The 18,926-nt window shown below is 39.6% G+C and overlaps 1 protein-coding gene and 1 pseudogene across 1 annotated transcript in view; both read left to right on the top strand.

The window, feature by feature from the left end:
* Window positions 1-18,926, top strand: part of Xk (X-linked Kx blood group antigen, Kell and VPS13A binding protein) — a 59,093-nt gene that overhangs the window by 1,198 nt on the left and 38,969 nt on the right. The window contains exon 2 of the mRNA XM_027927422.2: window positions 6,628-6,890. Coding sequence (XP_027783223.2) covers window positions 6,628-6,890 — 263 coding nt within the window. The remainder of the gene's footprint in view (window positions 1-6,627; window positions 6,891-18,926) is intronic.
* On the top strand, window positions 18,114-18,667 carry LOC114086125 (ADP-ribosylation factor 1-like; annotated as a pseudogene).

Genomic DNA, 18,926 nt, shown 5'->3' on the forward strand with positions numbered 1-18,926 from the left:
CCAAGAACATTTCCTACCAGGAAATCAAACTGTCTCTTCTCCACTCACACAAGCACCACACACCCACACCCACACACAACATCACATACACACAGTTGGGTAGCAGGATAGAGTTTACAAAGCCCTATTAGAAAACGTTTGCACTTCCCATTAAAAACAGACATTCCAGCTGACACTGGTTTACACAGAGTCATGGCAAACTTGGTGAACAAGTTTCCCAGCCTCCAGAAGCCCTGGAATCCTAGAAACAAAGAGAAAAGTGTATGCTGGCAGAAGTGACAAGTTGCTACTGTTGTCCTGACAGCTGAGCAAGAATCAAAGGAGGAAAAAGGGAGGGAGGGGGGAGGTGAGGGAAAGTTTACAAAGTCCTGTCACCTGGAGCTGTTTAGTGAAGAGAAAGTCCTTCTAGCCAAGCAAGCCCTGTGGTCCCAATAGTGTTCCTGCTGAGTAAAAAAAAAAAAAAAAAAAAAAAAAAATGTGATCTGACTTTGGGCAAGGCACTCATCATTTCTTAACTTCAACAGAGAAACTCAGTTCAGTGGCTTGACGTGGGAGAACTGTCATTTCTCAAAAGCTTCTTCTGTTAGGTGGTTCAGTATGTTCCCTGTTTGTTGACTCATCACTATGAGGTAGCTGTAATTGCCCCCACGATTTTTATTTATTTATTTAGGTGATGAGGATGGGACCCAGGGCCTTGTGCATGCTAAGCCAGCACTCTACCACTGAGCTACACCCCCAGCCTTTGTCCTCTCTCTCCCTTCCTTCCTTCCTTCCTTCCTTCCTTCCTTCCTTCCCTCCCTCCCTTCCTCCCTTCTTTCTTTCTTTCTTCTTTCTTTACTTATTTTCTGTACTAAAACAACCTTTATTGACAATTTGGGTTCTGGGGTAAGGGAGGCCCCTTTCCCCACTGTGTCCCCACTTTATAGATGAGGAAAATGACATGCCAGACCATGTTCCCAAGGCTTCTTAAAAAATGGAATCAAGTTATTTATGTTTACTATGCTCTATGAAAGAAAGCAGAGTGTATAGTACATCTTATTAGTAGTTCTGCCTTAAGAAAAAGTTTTAAATTTTAAAACTAAAACAACCTAAATAGCCATCTAAGTAAATGAGAATACCTATCATTGCCGTCATTTAAAATGTTTCTAAACACCAGGAGTAACCCAAAACAAAGCTCATGACATAACATTAAGTATAAAAACAAGATGACAAGTATAAACCTGAGCTGAAGGAAATACCCTAAGCTGTTAAGAGCAGTAATTTATAAAAGGTGAAGTGTGATTTTAGTATTTAGAAAAACAGGAAAGTATATAATTTTCTCCTTTATTATGTACTTTTCTGTATATTTCACTTTTTACAATAAACATAATTTTATTAAGGAAAGGAAAAGTTTGGTGCTTTGAAGAGATCACTATATAGAAAGCTTCAACACTGTAAAAAAAAAAAAAAAAAAAACTTATTTCCAGAAAATTCTGAATGGAACAAAATAAGAGGTAAAAACAGAACAACAGGCAACCTTCTTCCACTGCCAAGGAGTCTCTCATTCTAATGCAGCTGATTCATTTCAAGGAGATACTGGACCCATAATCTGAGAGCTGAGATACACAAAATATGGTTCCAAGTCTCTTAGCTTTCAGATGAAAACAAAAGCAATTTGTTGTCATATATTAACATGACTTAGTATCTCCTGGAATTTTTTCTTGCTGATTGGTTCTATCGAAACTCTAAGACATCAGCTCACATAAAGATTAAAACTATTTCCCCCAAACAAAAGAGAGGCATGGTGTTTCTCCCTCTCACCGCTTATTGTTGGATTTATTCATCCTTCTAAATTGTTTTGAGACAGTTCAGCTCTATTTAACTTCTGGTAGGTACTAGTCAAACTCATTCTTCTTAGATAGATGCTGGTTTTGAGTTCACAAAGGATGATAACCCAGTTAAACTGCAATAGAGGAGAATTGCTGGGGTGTAGCTTAGTGGTACTATGCTTGCCTAGGAAGCATGCAGGAAGCCTGGGTTCCATCCCAGCACCTCATCCAAAAAAATTATCCCCCCATAATACATTATACCAATGATTATGGACTAAATACCATTAACTCCACTCTGTCCCTCCTTTCCTTTAGGAAGGCATTGAGAGAGCAGCTTATTTATATCTTGCATTTTAGTCTTATATGTAAATCTGCAGCTGATTGTTTCTACATTAAGGCTGGATCTGAATATGAACTTTGGATAATCCCCTGAATTTATTTTTTCTTCTCAGTTTTAAGGAAAATCTTACTGTGAATTATAATAGATACTTTGGAGAAACAGGGAGGGGGAAACATCTCTTACCATAACCAACCAACCAACCATTCAGTAGAATGAGCACCATTCTATTGATTTTTTTTTTTTTTTTATTGAACCCAGGGCCTTGTGCATGCAAGGCAAGCACTCTACCAACTGAGCTATATCCCCAGCCCTTGATCATTCTTTTACAGTTAACTTTCATAAATTTATTTGAGAGATGTAAATGTAAATGAGTTACAAGATCAAAAAATTCCCCCCATTTTTATTTACTGGCATAATAAAGAAAAAATGGTACATTACAAATCTGCATTTGTATAATAAAGGCTAAGAAATTCCAAAAATCTTTAGAGAACATTGCAACATGATTCACCATACTCTTTCCCTCTGTAGTAAACTTTTGAGAGAATTTAACAGTCTACATTTAAAGAATATTTATTTCATTGGCAAAGTGCTTTTTATGGTGTTTCATTCCATCCACTATAAAACCCTATGAACTAACTGTCATTATCTTATTTTTACAGTCCAGGAATTGAGGCTCAAAGAGATTAAGGAAGTGGCTCTTCAAAGGTCTTACAGCGTTTTCTACTTAACCAGTTTGGTTCTTGTGTAGCCTCTCAGAGCATGCATGTCATGTGAAGATAACATGGCTTATAGGAAATCATAGTATTTCTTTGGAAAATGTATTTTTATTAGGGTCCCTGGTTCCACAAGTTATTTGTACTGATATCAACATGAATGGTTTCAGCTAAGAAATAAACTCCTGGTTTTTATGCTTAAAAAATGGGATATATGATGCTTGCTAATGGGATAAAGTTAAAAAAATGGACCCAACTACTGATTATCTATCTATCTATATCAGTGATTGGTAAACTGTGCCCCATTGGCCAGATTCCCTCAACTACCTGTTTTTGTAAGTAAGGTTTTATTGGAACTCAAATCATGGTCATTCATTTATAGATTGCCTATATCTGTTTTAGCTCTTCAGAGGCAAGAGCTGAGCAGTTGTAACAGGGACCATGGCCTATAAAGCCTAAAATATTTATTCTCTGTAAATACTTTACAGAAAAATTTCCTGACCTCTGATGTACATGATACTGGAAAACTACCTTGAATGATTAAAAAAAGTTTTTTTGTGTGTGTGTGTGTGTGTGTGCATGTATGTGCTGGGTATAAAACCCAGGGCCTCAAACATGCTAACAGGCATTCTACCTGAGCAGCAGTCATACATTGAATAATTTTGTTGAAAGTATCTAATTTGGGGCTTTATTTAGACACTTCTTAAGCAAAACAAACTACCAAAACATATTTGGAGTAATTAGATAAGTCTTGTGGAATTCCAAGAATACAGCAGTAGTTCATTTCTGCTTAGTTTTCTTACCCTGTAGTGGCAAAATATCTTGGGGCCATTAACAGATTTATTAAACACCTAGATTGTATAAAAGTGTGCTAAGACAATGTATTACCTGGGAAAAGCAGTGGATTGTGAGAAAGTCTATCTTGGCTTTAGAGTCACTTCATTATTTCATTGTGGTACCTTCTTTCATTTCCATTGATTGATGAATGAAGTTTTATTTTGTCTACAATTCTATAAATGCTTCCCATTTCAAACAGCCCCCTCCTCAGCCTTAAGAGAATTCCATTCTCCTCCTAACTGAATCCTCAATTCATTCATTTAGCTCTCAGCATGTATTGGTATTTTGATTGCTTATTGTTTTGATTTTTAAAAACTATAAACTTGGGCTGGGATACAGCTCAGTTGGTAGAGTGCTTGCCTGACATGCACAAAGCCCCAGCCCCAGCACCACCACCACCAAAAAAAAAAAAAAAAAAAACCCAAACTCTAAACTTGATTTTATTATGTAAGTAAAGCATATTTGTTGTTGAAATGACAAAAAAGCAGAAAACAGATATGTACAGTAAAGAAAACAAAACCTCTAAAGAGAATAATTCTTAATGTTTTGTTGTAAGTTCTTACTAATATTTTTATGGTGAATGCTTGTAAACTCTCAGGGTAAACAAGCCCTGATTTTCAGTGTTTGCAGATTTCCACAATGTGTTTATCCCCATCAAATGTGATCAAGCTACTAGTTGTTTAACAACTGGCTTACAAAATTCCTATTTAACAGTAAGTGCTCTTGAGTCAGTATGAAGCAGCTCAAACATGCCACTGTGTGTTTGTGTGTGTAATTTGTATGTATTTATATATGTGTATAATTTTCTTTTTTAAAAATGTAATTTTCTCTATATATTCTGTTGCCATTTGTTTCTTTTATTTACTAAATATTTTAATTTTTACTTGTTTATTTACTTATTTTTGATGCTGGGGATGAAACCCGGGCCTTGAACATGCTAAGGTGTTCAACTACTGAGCTGTATCCCCAGCCCAGCATTTTTTTTTTTATGTCAGTAGATGTATTTCTAAACCACCAGTTTTAAGCACCATATAATATTGCATTGAATGGATATATTGTGATTTATTTAATTATTCTTTCATTTTGAAGACCTTGAGAGTATTCATGAAATTTTGCTATTACGAATAATGCTATGATTCAAATTCTTGTAGTAGACTTTCTAAGTGAGAAAATATATAAGAAAATATTCTATGAGCTAAAAGTACTGTATAAATGTTAGTAGTTTCAATTACTTATTATCCTTATCCAATATCCCATTGCCCCATTTAGATAATGAGCACCTCTCAATGAGGCAGCGGTACATCCAGCTATTTTTTGCATTCCCTGTAGCACTGAGTAAACTGCATCTTCACTCTTCATATATTTGAGGGGGGAAAAATGCTTGTTGGTTTATTCTATCTTCCAATCTATATTGTTGTTAATGGTCTGGCAGTGTGAAGTGGCTAAAGTGGCTAGGCCTCATTCAGTCCCCAGTCACATATTTGTGTTTGGGACCAGCTGAACTTGGTTATAATTATTTTCAGCTGAACAAACTGGCACATGCTATTTTGTATGTTTTCATGTAATATATTGAAGTAATCTTGACCTCACTGCACAAAATGTACTAGATAAACCTCTCCCCCCCACACACAGTACTGCACTCCTTCTTTCTCCCAGAAACAAGGAGCAAAGGTAATAATCACAAAATATGTTCACTTTGTACTCACCAGAAGTGTTCCTGCATTTCCTCCCTTGCATCAACGACTTATTTTATTATTTCAAATTATAAATGTATTCTCACTGCCATAGTTGCCTCAGGGTGAGAGTATAAAGTTAACATTCAATAAAGTAGATAAAGCTATAAAATCTTCTAGCAGCATTATAAGGTTGTTATGAAAGTACATGTTTCAAGGGGAAAAAAAAGCCTTCAACAATTTTTAAACCTAAGGCCATGAATGTTTTTCCTATTCCTAGGGATAACCCATTTTCCCTGCCTTTTATTATGGAAAATTTCAAACATATAGAAGAAAACTTGATTTCTCCTGTGAACACCCAAGTACCCACCACCTAGACTTCACGATTAACATTTTGTTTCACACTTTTAGCCATCCCTGTCTGTCTCTCAATGTGTGTGTGTGTGTGTGTGTGTGTGTACTTAAACCACAGGCATTAGTACTCTTCCCCTTTTCAGCAGCCATATCATTACCTAAAGAGGAAATCAAATTTAAAAGCCAGATATTCTCATTCTGGAAATGTTATTGGTTAAGACTTTGTCCCTAGAGCAGGCTTGGAATTCTATAAGTAAGACATATCTGGCAAGCCACTGGGCATAATTGGCTCTAGCCCTGCCATGTAAGGGCTTATGAGGACAATGAGATAGGTAACATATTGTGGTCTTCCAGTGAAATGCTAGATGGCAAACTTTCCTGAGCTGGGCAATTGCCCAACTATACTTTCTGCTTTAACTAGAATGGTTTGGGGAATCTATTATAGGGAGTGTGTGTGTGTGTGTGTGTGTGTGTGTGTGTGTGTTATTGCTATCTTTCACAGCAAAGTAGCTATCTTTTCTGCTTTATAATTGAGAGAAAAGGCTCAGAGGATAAGTTATTTGCCCAGGGCTGCACAGCTGATGTGTCAATAGGGAAAACTGAATATTTTTCTGTGACTTGAGCCTGATCGACTTGCCATTCTCTAGTAAGTTTCCTTTCCTCTGTGGTCTTTGGTGTCACCCCTCAATTTGGTTCTTACTCAATTCCCATTGGCCTGCAGGAGGGCCTGAAGAGGACCAAGTGCTTAGAACTGGTCCTTGGAGGGGATAACTTAGAGGGATGATTATAGTCCAAAATAGCCAAGTCAAGGCTTTGAGAATCAGAACAATTGGAAGAAGGATGACTGAGAAAGGAGAATCCTGCCCATCTTTAATTATTATGACTTGCTGATTTGTTTTCAGGTGTTTTGAAGTCTTCTGCATCTACTGTCAGTCAGGCCACAGTGAAGAACCTTATGTCAGCATCACCAAGAAGCGGCAGATGCCAAAAAATGGCTTCTCAGAGGAGATTGAGAAGGAGGTGGGCCAGGCAGAAGGCAAGCTATTTACCCACCGTTCTGCATTTAGCCGGGCTTCAGTGATCCAGGCTTTTCTGGGCTCCGCCCCCCAACTGACCCTGCAGCTGTATATAAGCGTCTTGGAGCAGACCATCACTGTTGGAAGAGGTATGTATATTTTTTTAATTCTCTTTGCACTTGGGGCTCCAAATGGGAGACAAAACATGCTGTTTATTTTGTTTCAAGTGAAAGTCCTTTGTACACGCCTTTAGTCATGAGTCTGTGTTCTACTTACTAAGCTCAAAGTTTAGTGAATTAAAATGATAACATTGAATTTGCTTCAGAATCTGCATTTTGGACAGGGCTCAAAGGGGAAGAAAGCTTATCGATGCTCCAACTGTGGATCAGCTGAGTGACTCAAAGATGGGGGACTAGAATCCATTGAAGCCCCATTCATTCACATGTCTTATTGCTCCCATGTTTTTTTTTTTTTTTTTGTACTGAGGATTTAACTCAGGAGTGCTCTACTATTATGCTATATCCCAAGCCCTTTTATTTATTATTATGAGACTGAGTCTTACTAAGTTGCTGAGGCTGACCTTGAACTTGTGATCCTCCTGCCTCAGTCTCTTGGGTTGCTAGGATTACAGGCTTGTGCCACTGTGCCCAGCTTCATATGTCTTAATGCTGGCTGTTATTGGGGATCTCGGGTCACCTCCATTTGATCTCACTATGTAGTTGAAGTTGGACTTCCTCACAGCATGGTGGCTGCTTCCAGGAATAGTTTCCTCATAGTGAGAAAAGGCTTGGGCCAGATGGAAGCCATGTGGCCTTCTGTGATCCAGCCTTGGGAGACATGGAATATCACTTGTGCAGCCTTCTCTGTTAAAGCAGTCACAGAGTCAGGTGACTTTCCTTTTAAGGAAAGGGGAGGGAAGTAAACTCTTGTTAGGGAATGGAAGATCATGAGAGACCAAAAATACCACTGTGACCATTTTTAGAAATGATGGTTTGCCTTTAGAAAAGACAGAGGCTGGTCCTCTTGGAATTTCATCTCTGTCTTTCAATGATAGCTCTAAATTAGCTGAGATGGTTGATTGTGATATATTTTTTAAAAATTCTGATTTCAGCATTTTCTTAAATGAATGTTTTTTCAACTAAAAGCTTTGTGGTGCATGGTGGATCAAGGCCACTATCCTGTCTTCTTGAAGTTCTGATTGGTATATTAGGAGCTTTTGCTTTTAAGTGAACACAATTTTCTAACCTTTGGGCTATTCTTACATCATAAAATTAACAGCAGATTTTTAGCTAATTCAGGTTTCCCACAAAACCTCTATTTATATTGGACACAAATGAAAAACCTTCAAATGAGAGGGCAAATAACCCTTCTTATACATTAATATTATACATAAATGAAAAATGGGTACTCTGATAAGTTTTACTACAGACATGCAAAATGGTTTCAAAGCTTTTAGTTGAAAAAATATACATTTAAGAAAATGTTGAAATCAGAATTTTTTTAAAAAAATACTCTTATTTGTTTCACTCTGTTCAGTTTTATCTTCTTTTTGCCTGTATTTTAAATGGGATGGTAAATGTCTTAATTCATGATGGTGTTATATGATACTTACAAGTCAGAGGGTCTTCCTTGTCACAGGTTACCTGACTATGACTCTTAAGATATGAGTCAGGGGCTGGGGTTGTGGCTCAGTGGTAGAGCACTCGCCTAGCACATGCGAGGCCCTGGGTTCGATCCTCAGCACCATATAAGAATAAATAAGTGAAATAAAGATATTATGTCCAACTACAACTAAAAAATAAATATTTTTTTTAAAAAAGATATAGGTCAGGATCTTAAGTAGTGGTCTTGAACCACAACCCCTGGTAGACAGTAGGTACTGAATAAGTATAGTAGCATCTTTAATCTCTAAGGACTTATAACTGAAATGGGTCATGACTAAGGTATGTTTTCTGAGTACAGTATACCCCTTTCCCAGTTTATTGCTTTTCCAAGTGGGCAGGAACATAGTGAAAAATCAGATGTAGTGATAACCTATTGATTTTTATAAGCAGATCCATTTTTTCTCAAGTTTTTGATAGTGAAGACTGCCTTATGGGCCTAATCAGGGCACTGCCTGTTTTTGTAAATAAAATTTTATATGGAACACAGCTATCCTTTTTCATGTGTATACTGTCTCTGGCTGTTTTGGGGCTACAGTGTCATAGAGATGAATAGTTACAACAGAAGCATATGGTCCACAAAGCCTAAAATATTTATTGTCTACTCCTTACAGAAAATGTTTGCCAACCCTTGTAGTTTTTCAGACAGAATTTCGTTCAGGAAAATAAAATCTATCTTCTAAATATCCCTTGTCAGTATCACAAGAGATATCTGTGAGATATACCAAGAAGTGGGAAAAATATAAGTCCTCTGAGAGCTAAATGAAAAATCAGTTAGACCTGGAAAGAGGAAGTAGTTATGAGCCTGTTAAATGGACAAATGGCTGCCATTTATGCAACCCAAATCACTACTTTAACGCTGAGGAAGGAATCCCTCACCCAGAAGGGGCAAGGCCTTTATAAATGGAATGTGGGCTAGGATGTGTCACAGGCAAATTTTGGAACTGTCATATGTTTGGGAATACATTTGGTGCATGGAATAAACACCTGATTACAGGTTAAACAACCCAGTGTTGATTTGGCTCATGTAACAAGAAATTGGAGGTGGGTAATTGCTGGCATTATTTCAGCAGTGGAGAAGTTGATGTCCCTGCAGATCCATTGGCCTTTGTCTTGGGTTGTTATTATGTTTGCAACCATCATAGCTGCATTCAAGGCAGGAAGAAGGGCTGAGGAGGGAGGAGCAGATGACTTTCTCCTTTTATTACTAAATATAACTTTCCCAGAAATCTCCCTGGTGGAATTTACTTTAGGTATCATTGACCAGAAGTGATCATATGGTCACCTGATTGAGAGAGATGCTTGGAAAATCAGGGATAGGAATGATAGCCACCAATGTTTTAAACCAGTGTATTAAAGTTTGGATATGAGATGTCTCCCAAAAAGTTCACATGGCAAAGCAGGAGTTTTCAGAGGTGAGGTGATTAGATTATAAAAGCTATAACTTAATTGATAGATTAGTCCATTTGATGGATTAATAATTTGAATGTATTACTAGGAAGTAACTATGGGCGGTGTGGCTGCAGGAAGTAGGTCACTGGTGGGGGGGGGTGCCCTTGGGGATTATATTTTGTCCCTAGCTCCTTTCTTTCCCTCTCTGCTTCCTGCTGCCTGGAATTGAGCAACTTTTCTCCATCCATACCCTTCATCCATGATATTCTGCCTTACCTCAGGCCATAGCAGAGGAGTCACTGACAATGGACTGAACCTCTGAAACCATGAGCTGAAAACAAACTTTTCTTCCTCCAAGTTGTTCTTGTCAGGTATTTTGGTCACAGTTACAAAAAGCTAATACCAGGATTCTTCATAATCCCGTAAGGATGATTAGAATTACTTGGAGCCTTGTTAAATATATAGATTACCAGAACTCATCTCTGGAAACTGATTTGTTGGGTATGGGTTGGGAGATGGAGGCCCAGGGTATATCTTTTTTTTTTTTTTCTTTTGTTTTTTAACAGTGAATCCAAGTGATCCTATTATCAGAGAAGTTTGGGGACATTGGATTAGGTTACTCATGATGGCCTGGGGTTGGGTCTCACTTAGAACAAAACTGTGTTTTCTTAAAAGACAATAAGAGGGATGAATATTGAATAGACAGATAACAGTATCTGCCATGCCATCTAAATGTGTTCTAGACCAATAGAAATATCTGTCCTCTTGACAGGAGAGGTACCTGGAGTCCATCAGAATCTGACTCCATTCAGGATTCAAATTCTATTACCCTCTACTCTCCAATTCTGTGCTCCTGAGCAAACACTGATGAATTTGGCCTTGGAAGGGTTTGGCATGAAAAATAAACAGAGTTGCTTTTTTAATATTATAATATTTATATAATATAAAGTTTTAAATTAGACCATTTTTATGTGTACAATTTAGTAACTTTTAGTATAGTCACAGTGTTGTTGGGCCATCATCACCACTATCTATTTATAGAACATTTTCATTATGCCAAAAAGAAAACCCTACCCATTAATAGTCACTCCTCATTTCCTGTGCCCCTAGACTCTGGCAACCACTAATCTACTTTCTGTCTCTGTGGATTTGCCTGTTGTGTGTATTTCATATAAAAGTTTTCTTTTTCAGTATGAACAAATAGTAAACACCATATTTATGAGCTTCAGTCTAGGGTGAGTTTAGCCATCCTGAGACACTGTGAATTTAGTCAGTTCTTACCAGAGGCTTGATGAAGTCACCGAACCTTGGAAAATGTGTTGGGCTGAAGCCCAGGTAAGGAGAACAAGGTTGTTCTGCTCTGGGAAGGTCCCTACAGTCTGCCATTTGGCCTGCCTGGACTTGACAGTGCCCTTCTCTCTCCCATTTTAGGTGGTAATGTTGATCTTCATAATGACTTGCTTTGTGCCGGGCAGTGTGATGAACATCATAGCATTTCATTTTCCATGTCCCTGTGAGGTGGAAAATATTTTCTTCATCTTTCTAAAGAGGGAAATTACATTCATGGTCCAGCAGAGGAGCCAGGATTTGAAGTTAGATTTGTGTTGTTTCATTTATGGATGCAATGAGTTGTTTTTTTTTTTTTGTTGTTGTTGTTTTTTTGTTTTTTAAGAGAGAGGAGAGAGAGAGAGAGAGAGAGAGAGAGAGAGAGAGAATGAGAGAGAATTTTTTAATATTTATTTATTTTTTTAGTTTTCGGCGGACACAACATCTTTGTTTGTATGTGGTGCTGAGGATCGAACCCAGGCAGCACGCATGCCAGGCAAGCGCGCTACCGCTTGAGCCACATCCCCAGCCCTGCAATGAGTTTTTATTGAGTATGTTCTGCATTTCAGACCCTGTGCTGGTCTCTGAGGATAAAGTGGTGAAAAGGTGGGCAGGCCCTATCATCTTAGAATAGGATAAATAGACATGAAACAATGAATCATGTATTCATTTTGTTGCAGATAAATCCTGCAAAGTGTGAGGGGAAGATTGGGGGAATCTAACCAAGCCTAGGAGATGAGACAAACCTTTCTAGAACATAGGTTTATATTAAAGCTGGCACATAAAGCGGATAAGGCAGGTGAGAAAAAATCAGGAAAAAGCATGCCAGGATTTCAAGCTTTGTCCCAAAGGCAATGGGAGGGCACTGACGAGCATTCAGCAACACAGTGTTGTTATCAGATTTACTTTTAGAAACTGATTACTCTGGAAAATGGATTGGAAGAGAGTGAAAGGAGAAACAGGAAGACCAGTAAGTGGGCTGCTACGGTTGCCAAGGTGACAGTCATAATGGCTTAGAGTGGAATAGTCAGACTGAATTATTGGAGCAATATTAAGAATGTGGATGTGGAATGACCATGATAATTAATTAGATATGAAGGTGAGGCAGAGGAGATGCTGAGTGGTTCCTAGGTTCCTGACATGAGCAGTTGCAGTCATGGACCCCCGTTTGTAGTGGTGGAGCACTTTGTAGAAGGAGCAGACTTGTGTAGTATGTTTTTGCTTTCAGATGAAGATTTTTTTTTTTAAAGATTTGACTTAAATCAAAATGTACTTATTAATATATTCCATATAAACAACATCATCAATCTCACAAGAAAGACCTAACCTGTCAGTGATTATGTATTTCACAAAGCAACATAGAACCATTGGGGGCCAAATACATGTGCTTCCCCAAGGAGCAGCTGGGCCTGGTGCTCAGGTGGTTCCTGGATGACAGGGCCACTGGCTGTGACAACCACCCCCTGCTGCCCCTTGGGGAGAGACAGGAGAGTGCCATGCAGAGGAAGGAGATGGGAGGAAATGGACACACCAGGCAGGCCACACTCTGGTTTCCTCTGTGCTCCCTGTGCCTGGTGCTGACTCACCCTCTCTGCCTCTGTGGAAGCAGAAGCACCTGGCTTGGCCTTTGGCTAATTTTCAGGAGCAGCCTGAAGATGAAGGAAACAGTGTCAGAGTTGTGCTTAGGGCTCCTTGGATGCTGTGCATGTAGAAACCCAAGAAGCCTTTCTTGCCACATAATGCCCGCAGGTCCTCACACTTACAGAAACCTCATTGTCAGGACGTCCACCCCACAAAGCTGTGATTCCACGTAGAGCCATGAAGCACTCCTTGGCCAAGTTCATCTCTTCCTGCACTGTTCATGCAAGTAACAAGCAGGCCTCTCCCCAGCGACTGCAGGTGGAGGGTCCCCTTCAGCTGATCACATGGTAGGGACACCATTGCCCCCCTCTTCCCTGCAGTGAAACATCTCAGTGTCCAGGGCCTGGGTTTCTTCTAGTCCTGTGTCCTTTTGTGGAGAGTGAGTGCCTCTAAGATGGGCAATGTTAAGGGGTACTCATTATACTCAGATCTTGCTATGTTGGTTAGATACCTCTCTGATTCTTAGAAGCTGTTTATTTGACTTATGGCTTTGGCTCCTTATTATATCCCAAAACAGCTCCTTAGGTATTTCTCAGGACAGCATTGCAGAGGAATTCATTCAGGTCAGGAGAAGCCATAGTGAGTGGATTAACCATGTCACATGAATGGTTTAATGTGGTCAGGTGATCACCTTACAGTCCACACAGTAGTTGACACCAGTGATCACTGTGACTCTTGTAAGGAACCTAGCTCTTTTAGACTCTGAATGGTATTTAAAGGGGTTTGGATGTGGATGTGTAACCAATGTGAATCTGCAATCTATATACGTGGTAAAAATGGGAGTTCATAACCCACTTGAATCAAATGTATGAAATATGATATGTCAAGAGCATTGTAATGTTTTGAACAACCAATTGAAAAAAAATAAAGGGGTTTGGAGGTTGAACCTGAATGAGCCCTTGCTGGCAAGCCTTCTGCAGAGTCAAGGGGCCTGGGAAGATCAGCAGGGACACTACTGTCCCTTTATGTATTATGCTCAGTTGTGATTGTGGTGTTCACAGGAAACATGGGGACTCTGACCAGCATGGCAGCAGGCTAATCCAGAACTCAGCCAAATGCCCCTTCCATGTGTGTAAGAAAACCTAAGTTTGCAAAGAAAAGGGGGTGCAGAGAGAACTGTTGCCCTTGGGAAGGCATGAGCCCACCTAAGTTTAGGCCTTTTATGCCTTTTTGAAAGATGAGTGGGGGAACATGAGGAAAGGTTCCCTGTAGCTTGGGCCCTGTGGAGAGGACACCTTTGGTGACCAGTACCCTTTTGGGAGAGGGAACACTGAAATCTGAGAGAGAAGAAGAAGGCTGCTAATCAGGTCTGTGGTCACATCATTGTCAGGGTCTGCCAGGGTGTGGCATGGATCCACACAGCAGAAAACATCATTTTAGGTATTTTAGGACTTTTGTGAGATAGGTTCTCATTTCTGTTACCAAGGAGGCATTCTGAAATATAGTCCTGGGGACAAGAACTTGGTGGTTATTAGTTCATTTGGAATATTTGAAGCAACATATGTGGATGATATCTTCTACACTGAAGTTCCCAAGATCAGGATTAAGTATCTTTTTTTTTTTTTTACTTCACAACCCCTAGGACAAAATAGATTTTAAATAATTTCTTGAATAAACCATCTGCTTTTAAAAGAAAAAAATATCACCTCTGAGCATAGATGAGCACAAGAATCTAGCTTGGGGGGAACTTGGAGAGTAACACTGGCTTGGTATTGGCATGAACTTAAGGCCTAGAATCTAGGCTGGCTTCCCACCCAAATCATTCTTTTGGGAGCAGAGTTGTTTTAAAGTCCCTTGGTCCCTGATTCCGAATGTGACAGATCCTACAGGATGTGGCCAAAGGGAAATGGTCTGCCTCTTTAGAAAGGGCCTGTTGTGGCCAAAATGGGATTGAAGATAAATGGGTCCTTTTACTCACCTGTAATACATTCCTTTCTAAAGTGCACATTACAAAGTGGCAGCTTATGTCTGCAAATAGGTTGCTTAAAAGAAAATTAACAAACTATTAATGTTAAAAAATAAGGACTTCTGCCAGACATGGTGGTGCACATTTGTAATTCCAGCAGTTCAGGAGGCTGAGGCAGGAAGATTACAAATTCAAAGCCAGCCTCAGCAATTTAGTGAGACCCTATGCAACTGAGTGAAACCCTGTCTCAAAATAAAAATTAAAAACAACTGGTGATGTCGCTCAGTGGTTAAGCACCCCTGGGCTCAATCCCTGATACCAAAATAAAATAAAAATAAAAGTAAAGTAAAAGGGCTTAGAATGTGGTTCAGTGGTTAAATGCCTCTGAGTTTAATCCCTTATACCAAAAAAAAAAAAAAAAAAAGAACTTTTTACATGAAAGTCTTGATTCCTAGCCTCTCTTAAAATCTAAATGAACCTATACTTGTTTATAATCAGATAGAAATGAGCAGCTGTTGCCCCAATAAGACTGGGCCTTTGATTTGCCAAAGTCCTCACTCCTCCCTAGAGTCCCATATCTGACTCACTTCACTTAGCAACTGTCTGTCCACTATAGGCACTTGAGTTTATTACTCCCACAATAAATTAATTCTAGGTCTACAATCCTCAAGCTGATTGATCTTATTTAATCTTATCTAATTTAATGAGTAGTATATTGCAATGCTTCTCCAACTATCTTTCATATAGGGTTGGCATTAGAAAATTTTCTTGTTTTCATGTTCCAGTTCATTGTGAACTAACATCTGGTCATATTAATAGGATTCAGCTCACTTTTGACTTGTCACCTAAGTTAACACTGGACTGATATATATCCTGTTCAAGAAGATGAACCCACTCATTTAAATTTTGTGACAAAGCCAGATTAGATTGCAGTAAAGATTCCTCTGTGCCAATTCTCAGTTTCCAACCTGTAACAAACAGTTCATTGACCAGTATCAGTCCACAAATGACAGTTTGAATGGATTGGGATAATTCCTTTGTTTTATTGTATTCTTCTGAGTATGATTTTAGTTTTTTTTTTTTTCTTTTTTTTGTACTGGGAATGATCCCAGGGACTCTTCACCACTGAGCTTTATCCCCAGTCCCTTTTAGTTTTTATTTTGTGACAGGGTCTCACTAAGTTGTACAGGATCTCAATAAGTTGCCTATTCTGGTCTCAAACTTGTGATCCTCCAGCCTTAGCCTCCCAAGTCACTAGGATTACAGGTGTGTACCACTGTGCCTGGCATATGAGTATAAATTTAAATCTGAAGAAACGTAGTGAATAGGACCTTATTTTGTATCATTTTTCCTTCTGAGTCTTCCTGAACACCAAAGAGTCATCCTTTTTACGTTTAGAACTTTAGAATAACACTGATGAAAATGTCACTAAATTTCTGTTAAAGCAAAAGCTATTAAGGAAACCAATTAGCAACAAGGGGGCAGGTTAACTACTGTGATTATGAGACATTTGAGTTCTGAAATGAGGATGAAAAGAATGCAACAACTCACCTGTGGAGGGGACTTTTCATGACACCTGCTGGCAAGATAGTGAAAGGAGAGGGAGGAGGACTGGGTTCTGGTCTCTCTTAGTGCATTTTACAGTATGAGGGGCCTGTCAGTTTCCATAAAATGAAGTTGAAAAATTATTTCAGCTGGGCATTGTGGCACACATCTGTAAATCCCAGAGACTTGGAAGGCTGAGGCAGGAGGATAGTAAGTTCGAGGCCAGCCTGAGCAATTTAGCAAGACCTTGTCTCAAGATAAAAAATAAAAAGGGCTGGGGATGTAGCTCATTGGTAGAGCACCCCTGGATTCAATCATCAGTACTGCAAATAATGATAATGGTCGATAATAATTGCGATAATAATAATAATGTAATTTCAGAGGTCCGACTGAGGTATATGATTACCAGACTATGTTTTTTTCCTAGGAAAAGATCTTTATTGAAAATGTGGGAGGGGAGGGGAGGGGGGATAGTAGGGGATAGGAAAGGTAGCAGAATACAACAGTCACTAATATGGCATTATGTAAAAATGTGGATGTGTAACTGATGTGATTCTGCAACTTGTATTTGGGGTAAAAATGGGAGTTCATAACCCACTTGAATCAAATGTATGAAAGATGATATGTCATGAGCTTTGTAATGTTTTGAACAACCAATAAAAAAAAAAAAGAAAATGGGTAAATGGTGTTCAGAGGACAAGGTTCTTTTTTAAGATCTCCATTTATCAACTGAGGCCCAGAGACCGGTGATCAGCTTGGTGAAGGTCGTATGGCAAGTGGGTGGCACAGTGGGAACAAGAGCCTGGCCTTCCTACCTATTGTTGAGACTCTTTATCCTGAAAAGGGCCTTTAGATAGAAACTGTTTGATGTCTCTGCTGGAGAGACAAAGCTCTTTAATATGGATGTGTTAGGGTCTCTTGAATTTCTAGAAAAGCATATCACAACTCACTCTCAAGAATTTTCATGTGTTTATTTAGGCAGGGGTGGGGAGGAGAAAAGGACTGGTTTGGACTTTGTAAACATAGCTCTTGTTCTGCTGGATTTTGTGTTAACTTTGCATGTCACAAAAAATTTCCCCTTCAGTTTTATTATGTTGGTCACACACTCCCTCATGACTGTTCTCTTGTGAAAACTGTCACAAGTCATTGGTGAACCACAGGCATTATAAGTTTCTGTCATCTCCACGTAGTTTTTAATGCATGCTGATGCTTCCCTAAGGGCCTACTATTAGCTACAGGCTAGAGATTTTTGTCTTCAACCAAGAAAGACTGTCTCAGAGGATTAACTGGGTGGTAGCTATAGGCAGGTAAGGTATAGCTGGAAGAAATAGGTCTCTGGGTACATGTCTTTGGGGTTCCCATTTTGTCCTTGGTGAGCAGAGCTCTCTATTTCCTTTCTGTTTGCTACATCCTGAGCTGCTTTCTTCAGCCACGCTCTTCTACCATGATGTTCCGTATCATCTGGGGCCCTGACCTATGGAGTCTGTCAAAAATGGAATGGGCCTTTGAAACCATGAGCCAAAATAAGCTTTTCCTCCTCTAAATTGTTCTGGTCAGGTCTTTTACTCACAGTGACACAAAAGCTGACTAAAACGGTGTCATTGTGATCATATCTGGAATCTCTGCTATTGGGGCAGGATTACATAGGTGATGTGGTAGACTGGATAATGCCCTCCCCAAAATATTTAGTTTCTAACCCCTGGAACCTGTTAATGTTCCTTTATATGGCAAAAGAAAATTTGAAGGTAAAGAGATTGTGATGAAGTTACCTAGGTGATCCCTTAAGATTGCAGAGGCAGAAGACAGTGCAAAGACTGAAGCACTGTGAGGCACTGACATGGCCACTGTCAGCACTGCCATCTTGTGGGAGCAAAACCAACACCTGGCTTGGAGCAGCCACCACTGAGGACTCTGGCCAGTGTCGCTTCCAACCACCCACAAGGATGGGGAATATCTTTGCAAACCTCTTCACGGGCCTTTTTGGCAAAAAAGAAATGTGCATGATGGGCCTGGATGCTGCAGGGAAGATGACAACTCTATACAAACTGAAGCTGGGCGAAATTGTGACCACCATTCCCACCATAGCTTTCAATGTAGAGACCATTGAGGACAAGAACATCAGCTTCACTGTGTGGGACATGGGTGGCCCAAAGATTTGGCACCACTACTTCCAGAACACCAAGCCTTGATCTTTGTGATGGAGAGCATGTGAACAGGCCTGTGAGGAGTTCGTGAGGATGCGAGCCAAAGATGAGCTCTGGGACACCATCCTCCTAATGTTTGCCAGCAAGCAGGACCTCCCAAATGTTGTGAATGTGGCCGAAATCACAGACAAGCTGGGGCTGCACTCACTATGTTATAGGAACTGTACATTCAGGCCACCTGTGCCACCAGTGGGGACAGGCTCTATGAAAGACTAGACTGGCTGTCCAATCAGCTCCAGAACCAGAAGTGAACCAGAACCCCCAACCCCCTCACTTCCTCCTCTCCACCCTCACTTTCCTCTCATGTGGCAAATGTGGTCCTGAGTGGCAGAAGTTGTCTCTATGAGTTGGTCAGTGTGCATTGCACTGTGCAGTACATGTGTAGACACAGCCTGAAGCCAGGTTTTATTTAATGTAAAGAGTTTCTTTTTCCACTTAGGCAATTTCTGGTACTCCTAATCAATATTACTCTTTTTTATTGTAAAAAGAGAACTCACTGTCAATACTGAG

Source organism: Marmota flaviventris, chromosome X (genome assembly GCF_047511675.1).
Source record: "Marmota flaviventris isolate mMarFla1 chromosome X, mMarFla1.hap1, whole genome shotgun sequence".
Classification (NCBI taxonomy): Eukaryota; Metazoa; Chordata; class Mammalia; order Rodentia; family Sciuridae; genus Marmota; species Marmota flaviventris.